Consider the following 8323-nt stretch of genomic DNA (forward strand, 5'->3'; position numbering starts at 1 on the left):
CCATCTTCACTCTCATCCATGGGACGCCCCGATTGCACCCTTGTTCTTACTAGGAAAGTTACTGAGGTGAAGATAGAAGGTAGCTGCCTTCAGTAAGCATAAAGAGTATCATGTTCTTTAGGAAATTAAAAGGCAGAATGTTAAATGAGTCTCTTTTTTTAAGATCTATTATCTTTTTAATTATGTGTATCTTTGTGCGGGTATATGCATATGGATGCAGTTACTAGCAAAAGCCAGAAGAGGGTGGTAGACACACTAGAGCTCCAGCCACTGGTGATTATAAGTCATCCTCATTGGGATCTGAGAAGGCAACTTGGGGTTTTCTGTCCGAGTAGTATGGGCTCGTAAACACTGAACCTTCTCTCACGCTCAACTGTCCTCACACTTGAGAAGTCCTGAGTTGAGTGGACCAGTAGAGATACACAGCTCATTTTGCCTCTAAGGATTCTAGAATTAGACATTAAATAAAACTAGGGAGAAGAGGCAGTGAAAAGCCCATGTTTACAATGGGAAATACTAGGAAAGTTACTGAGGTGAAGATAGAAGGTAGCTGCCTTCAGTAAGCATAAAGAGTATCATGTTCTTTAGGAAATTAAAAGGCAGAATGTTAAATGAGTTCTGAAGGAATCAATCACCCATCTTCAGAGAGTCAGGAAGCTTGAGGCCTGTCTCTGCTATCAGTCCTGAGAGTCTCCCAGAAAATCTGTTTCTACCTGTAAATATGATGAACTCAATGTGGGTAGAAGGGCCTTAAATCAGTGTAGAGAAGTACCTTAAATATGCCCAGAAATCAAGGTAAAGAAGCAGGAAGACCTACATAAGCCCTCCATTAAAGGCAAACTGAACTGACTGGGAAGTTGTGATGGAAGAGACACTGGCTTACTCTGGTGCTACGACGGATGATGTGGTTGGTGGTTACAATAATAGTAGTGATGTGTTTGTTTTGTTTGTTTGTTTAGTTTTAGTTTTAGTTTTAGTTTTAGTTTTAGTTTTAGTTTTAGTTTTAGTTTTAGTTTTAGTTTTAGTTTTAGTTTTAGTTTTAGTTTTTGGCAAGGAGTTGAACTAAATCCATACTAGGGTGATTTCTGAGTATTTCTAGGGGGCCTAAGGTGAGGAATATTGTCTAAGCAGGAACTAGAATTTCACAGAAATGACAGCTTCGGAGTTGAAAAAGAAGTTGAAAAAGGAGACCAGCTCAAAAGTTTTCAGCTGGTGATATGAATTGAGAGGGACTGAGAGGTTCCCTGAATCTCAAAACAGATGTCCCCTCTGACACCCCCCACTCATTAGGTAAATACACAGGCAAGATAGACAGGTCCCAGGCTCAAAAAGTATCTACCTTCCTACTCAGAGGATAAACATTTTAGAACAGCAGCATGTTGGATTCCAAAAGCACTTTGCTCACTGAAACCTGCAGTGGCAGCTTTACATATCTTGCACACTATCTCTGTGTTCATATCATCTTTTGTTTGTTGCAGGTATTTGCATCTGTAGCATATTTCTACCACCTCCTGTACTTCACCTTAACCAGAGTCATCATGCCTCGTGGTCAGAAGAGTAAGACCCATGCACGGCAGAAACGCCACCGGCCCAGAGGTGAGACTCGGGCTTCTGAAGATGCTCAGGAAACAGCAGAAGAAACAGCAGAAACAGCAGAAGAAACATCAGAAACAGCAGAAGAGTACTCTGCTGCCTCCCAGAGCCAGCCTGGGCCTGAGTCTCCCAGCCCTCCCGAAGAACCTCAGAAAGCAACACCGACTGCAACACTTACTCTGAGTAGCTCTTCCTCAGAATCAGATGAAAGCTCCGATGAGGAAAGTGAGCCAAATGTGCAAAAGGAGTACCCTTGTGAGGCCAACCTAACCACTACTGCTCTGCACCAAGATATGATTGCAAGGAGATCAATGATTTTGTTACAGCACCTGCTCTACAACTACAATTTGAAGCAGCTCACTACCAAGGAAGAAATGCTGAAGATTATCACCAAGAAGTATGAAGATGACTTTCCTGAGATCTTCAGGAAAGCCTCTGAGAAGCTCGAGGATGCCTTTGCAGTGGAAGTGAGAGAAGTCAACTCCAGTCAGCCCTCATACAACCTCATCAGCAAGCTGAAGCTCCCCAACAATGGGAGGATCCGTGCTGGCAGAGGCTTACCCAAGACTGCTTTCTTGATGACTGTCCTGGGTATCATCTTCATTCAGGGCAACTGTGCCAGTGAAGAAGAGATATGGAAAATCCTAAAGAAGAAGAAAATCTATCCAGGGAAGAAGCACCGTATCTTTGGTGAGCCCCGGAAGCTCATGAACCAGTATTTGGTGAAGCTGAAGTACCTGGAGTACCGGCAGGTGGCCAACAGTGATCCTCCACGTTATGAGTTCCTGTGGGGTCCCCAAGCCCATGCTGAATCAAGCAAGATGAAAATCATGGAATATTTGGCCAAGATCAACCAAACAACACCTAGTGCCATCTCAACCCTTTATGAAGAGGCTTTTACAGATAAGAAAGAGCAAGCAGAAGCCAGAGATGAAGATAATACTGACACCATTGACCAATCTACTGAAGGTTCCCCAGAAAAATCACCAACAACTTCTCCCATCCCTGTTAACACTTGAAGGTTTCCTGTCATCAAGAAGACAATGTATCACAATTTTTCTTGATAATATAAAGTAGATATACACTTAGAAGGATTAATGAATGTTCAAACCTAGTTTTCTTTCATTAGTTTTACTGTGTGGTTTGGTAAAGTTACATGCAATTTGAATATTGTTTTATGCAAGAAATTTGTAGAAATTAAATGTTATGACTTAAAATTTATTCTTCTTGATTGTTACTCTCCAAATGTACACTTAGCACTTATTCTTTAGAAGTCATTGGTCAAACTGGGATGCTAAAATAAATAATTAGCTTCTGCCTTTTTAATTTTTAAGTATATGAACTGCAGTGCAAACACTATGATGTTGAATATCCATTTATTGGTTAAGGTCTAGTGGAAAGAAGGGATGTGGATGAGGGTGTTTTTTATGAAAGTTATTAAGTGGAAATACATTCAGTAAAGAACATGGAATGTGGGGAGAACATTGAGTAGCATAACAGGATATATAACTTTCACTGGCCATGTGGGTAGGGATCTAATTGAAGTGGTGAGAATATACATAACCTCAGGTGATGTGCTTCAGAGTCAAGGGGCAGAATTATGCAAGTTGATGTTGGCTTCTGTAACAAAATATGCAATGCGTGGGTGGCATGCACCACCTTAACTGATCATAATTTTATAAATCTCAGAGGCTTGGAACTACAAGATCAGGCTGTCTAGAATTCAACTTCCTGAGGACACTATACTTCCTGACATATAGAGAAGTGAGGAAAGGAAAGAAGGAGGGAAGAGGCAGGGATTGGGATAAAGACAGGGAAGACTATGGGAAAATCATGGAGGGAAGTAGAAAGGCAGAAGAGGTTGGAGGACGGAGCAGTAAAGAGGGAGGAGGGGAAAATGAGGTTAGAGAGGGTGGGGATAATTAGGGGAGGATACAGGGGAAAGGAGAGAGGGGGAGGAGGGATAAGGGGAGAGGCATGGAGGAAGAAAGCGAAATTATACTCTTTTGTTATAGGGACTTGAATTCAGGAACGGGAGCTTACCCTTAAAACATCATAAAATCACTATTACTTCTGAGGGCCATCATTATAATCCTACCACATTTCATAATAGTTTTTCAGGGTAATTTAAGGATTGTGATCTTTTCCTGTTAATTAATCCATTCATTCATTTATTCATTTTTCACTTTATATCTTAGTCACAGTCACCACCCCTAATCCTATCCTCATGTATTCCTCCCCCCATTATCCATCTCTTTCTCTTCAGAGGAAGAAAACTCCCCTTGGGTACCAGCTTGCCCTAGAGCATCAATTTGCAGCAGGACTAAGGACATCTTCTCCCACTGAGGCTCAACCAGGCAGTCCAGCTACAGGAAGGGAATCCAGTTGCAAGCAAGAGTCAGAGAGAGACCCTGCTCCAATTGTTAGGGAATCCACATGAAAAGCAAGCTTAACATCTGTTACAAATGTGTAGGGGTCCTAGGTCCAGCCCCTGAATTATCTTTGGTTGGTGCTTCAGTCTCTGTGAGTACCCATGGGCCTAGGTTAGTGGATTTCATAGGTCTTCTTATGGTGACCCTGACCCTTCTTGCTCTCTCAGATCCTATCCCCGACTTTTTCACAGGGTTTCCAAGCTGTTTGTCTGTGGCTCTCTGCACCTGTTTCCATCCACTGAAACTTCTGAGGTGACATTTATGCTAGGCTCCTATGACAAGCATAGCAGGGTACCATTAATAGTGTCAAGGGTTGGCTCTCTGCCATTGAATGAGTCTCAAGTCAAGCCAGTCATTGGTTGTCCATTACCTCAATCTCTACTCTGTCTTTATCTCTGCATGCCTTGTAAGGAGGACAAATTTTTGATTGAAGGTTTTGTGGGTGGTTTGAGGTTCCCCTCCATCTACTGGAAATTATGCTTGGCTACAGGAGGTGGTAACTTCAGCCTCCATATCCTCCACTGCTAAGAATCTCAGTTAGTGTCATACCTAAAATAGACTCCTGAGAGCCTCCCACATCCCAAGTCTCTGGCCAATCCCAGAGCTTCCTTCCACAGATGTCTGTTCTCTCAGCCCTCTCCTGCACTCCCATTCCCCACACTTTGTCCCCATCTCTGTTCCCCTTCTCATCTCATCTCCAATCCAGATTCCCTGTCCACCCACCTCTGAGGTCTATTTTATTTTCCCTTCTGAATGAGATTCAAGCATCTTCCCTCCTTCTTATTTAGCTTCTTTGGGTCTATGGAGTATAGCCTGGGTATCCAGTACTTTATGGCTAATATCCACTTATAAATAAGTACATATCATGAGTATCATTTGGGTCTGGGTTACCTCAATCAGGGTATTTTCTAATTCCATCTATTTACTTGCATTTTTTGCTATTCAATTTAGAAGGATATGCCTAAATCCTGATATTTTCATTAATTAATTTATTCACTATACATCCTGATCACACACACCCCAGTTCCACCTTTACAAATCTGTCTCCCCATTAACCCTTCCTCTTCTCCTCAGAGAAGGAAAAACCTTTCTTGGGTAACACCCTACCCTGGATCATCAACTAAGGATCACATTCTATCTATCTATCTATCTATCTATCTATCTATCTATCTATCTATCTTTCTATCTTTCTATCTTTTATTTATTTTTACATTCCAATCACCGCCCCCATCCAGATGCCCCTCAACCCCTCCCTGTCCCCACAACCACTCCCTTTCTCCTATGAGATGGTAGGGCCCCCTGGGTATCTCCCCCAGTCCTGAAACATGAAGTCTCTGTAGGCCTTTAAGTAATTTCTACTGCATAAATAAGCCCTGATCTATATTCCAGTAAGTACCTCAGTAAAACTCAAGTGTGACACAGGGTGCAATTGTTACTATGATTTGTCATTGGTTCCCTATCTGGAGTGAGTAGACATTGGCAAACTTATAGAATTATTTACATTTCTGTCTTGGGCAACTGTAAAATAATTGATTATGTTGAAGTAGAGAATGTAAGAGGAGCAGTATGGAAGGCTAGGAAATTGAGTTCCCTCAACCAGACAAGATGGAATGCACTTGTAATATATACACTGGGGAGGTAGAGTCAGGTAGAAAACACTGACACTCACTGTCCAGCAATCCCAGCCTACTTGGCAAGTTCCAGGGCAGTGAAAGGCTCTATCTAAAGAAACTAATTAAACATAAATTTAAAAAAATAACAACTGAAAAAAATACTGATGATTATGCTATATCTGTCACATTCATGTGCACACATGTATGTGTACAAACACACACAATATATAGTTAAAGCTATCCAATAAACCATAGTCATCAGTTCTAAGCCTTTTTCACTGATCAAGTATAGTATCTGATTTTGTCAATGAACTGTAGAATATACCTAAGGTGATCATAGCTATAGATTTGCTCAGATTTACTATTTAGAAATATTGGCCTAGAAAAGTCAACTTTCTATTACTGCAACAGATACCTGAGATGATAGAGTTATAACAAGAAAATATTTATCCTATAACAATAAACGGTTAGTTTGGTTCATTTAACACAGTTTAGCCAATGATTGTTGTTTGTGTTTAAGTAACAAATCATGACATGAATGGATGCTGGATTAAAACCACTCACTTCATGGATTGAAAGTAAAAAGGAAAAGACAAAGAACCTCAGGTTCTACTATTTCAATGCCATATCCTCAATTACTAGAAATATTCTCACTCTTAAGGGATCTATCATCTACCAATAACATGATGCTTATGATGAAAAATAGTATTTACCACATGGACTTTTAAGGTACCTAGAAATAAAACACTAGCACCTCAGAAAAATGAATTGTATCCACTTCCACACTCTGGTAATATACTTTTGGCGATGAATTATATGGATACTGTGTTATTGACTATGACATTTTCAGGCTCGAGTTCAAGCTAGAGATAAGTTTTTTGGGATCAATAAACTGGTAGTAAGAAAAAACAATTAAAGGATGACATCATCCTAATAGAGAATAGGAAATGACAATACTAAGAAAAAGAAGACGAGGGGGAGAGATAGAGAGACAGATATATACAGAAACATAGAACACATTTAGACATGAGAAAATTAAAAGAATATTATTCTAGAAATCAAAGGAGGGTTTGTCTAAGAAATTTCTTCTATAAGAGTATAGAACTCAAGAAGAAAAAGAAAATAACTATCTACTGAACTCAGAGAAGGCCAGGGTGTACTACAATACCTACCATGTAGAAAACAACTCAATAAATTTCTTATACAGATTTGAAATAAGCAGCTTCTATTGCTAAGTAGCAAAAAGTTTTGCAGAAAATGTCTTAGTTACTTAAATACTGTATTAACAGCTGGGCAGTCATGGCACACGCCTTTAATCCCAGCACTTGGGAGGCAGAGGCAGGCAAATTTCTGAGTTTGAGGCCAGCCTGAGTTCCAGGACAGCCAGGGCTACAAAGAGAAACTCTGTCTCGAAAAACAACAACAACAACAATACTGTAATAACAAAAGTTCCATGGACTTGGTAGCTTACATAAAATAAATTAATTCCTCACACTTTTGAAAGATATAAAGTATAGATCAAAGTATGAGGTAATTATCTGCAGCTGGAAATCTTTTTCCTGTATTCCCACATGGCAGACAAAGGGAAGTATGGAGAGATGGGAAGGAATATGAATGTATCATCTCTAGTCACAATATGTTTTTGGTGCTAGGCATAAAATACAGCCTTGTGGGGGGGGGGGACTGGAGATATTACTTGGTAGTTAAGAGTATTGGCTGCTCTTCCACAGGACCCAGGTTCAATTCTCAGAATCTAAATGATGGATCACAACTGTCTTTAACTCCAGCGCAGGGGATCTGATTCTCTTTTCTGGCCTCTGTGGCTATTGGTATTGCATGTAGTTCATAGACATACATGTTGGCAAAACACCCATACTCTCAGACACATAACATAAAATAAATAATCTAGCCTCATGCACACTAAACACACTATACTTCAGTTCTCCTTTCATAATCTCATAATGGGTGGTCCATCCTTGTGACCTAATGATTTCTCAATGATGCTACTGCTAATAAAATTATTTCGTACCTAGGATTCAACATATGAGTAGGTGCAAACATTCAGTTCAAAGGAGAAGCCCAGCTTCAAAAGTGTGATTTTTTTTATAAACTACAACTTTCATTTCAGGAGCTATGATACAAATCAATTCTCTCTTTCTGAAGCAGAACACACATTATAGCTCTAACAACATTATATACTGTGTGTGATTCTTCTCCCTTGCTTCAAATGATATACAAGGAGATGTTTCTTTGTCCATAATTCCCTCAAATACTGTCTTCTTTTAGATTTTACTGCTTTCTATCATCCTTGAGTATAGAGAATTCAATTTGAAAAGTATCGCCCTTCCAACTGTTTATATGTACCTAACAACTAGAATTATTCCCCCCTATCATTCTTACATTTTTCTGTCATTTCTACTGCATCTTACCAGAAACAAGAACAACCAGAATCCTCTACAAAAAAAGATGCTAATCTCCCAGTGAATCTAGCAGTTAACTATTTGCTTTCCAATAGTACATATATAACATGCATAATGATAAGCAAAATTTTATGTGAAATGTAGTATAGTTGTACAAGGCATTTCCCCTCATACTGAATACAGGGTAAAGTCTTATTTGTCAGGTTTATTTATACAAACACAAACAATCCTTTGAACAATAATTCATATATATTCTTCAAGAGTT

The 8323-nt window shown here is 39.6% G+C and overlaps 1 protein-coding gene across 1 annotated transcript; it reads left to right on the top strand.

The window, feature by feature from the left end:
- Positions 1-1538: 1538 nt before the first annotated feature.
- Positions 1539-2612, top strand: LOC117694946 (melanoma-associated antigen B4-like). The gene has a single exon (XM_034485930.2). It carries the CDS (start codon positions 1539-1541, stop codon positions 2610-2612), a length of 1074 nt encoding a protein of 357 aa, XP_034341821.2.
- The last annotated feature ends 5711 nt before the right edge of the window (positions 2613-8323 follow it).

This window comes from Arvicanthis niloticus, chromosome X (assembly GCF_011762505.2).
Source record: "Arvicanthis niloticus isolate mArvNil1 chromosome X, mArvNil1.pat.X, whole genome shotgun sequence".
NCBI lineage: Eukaryota > Metazoa > Chordata > Mammalia > Rodentia > Muridae > Arvicanthis > Arvicanthis niloticus.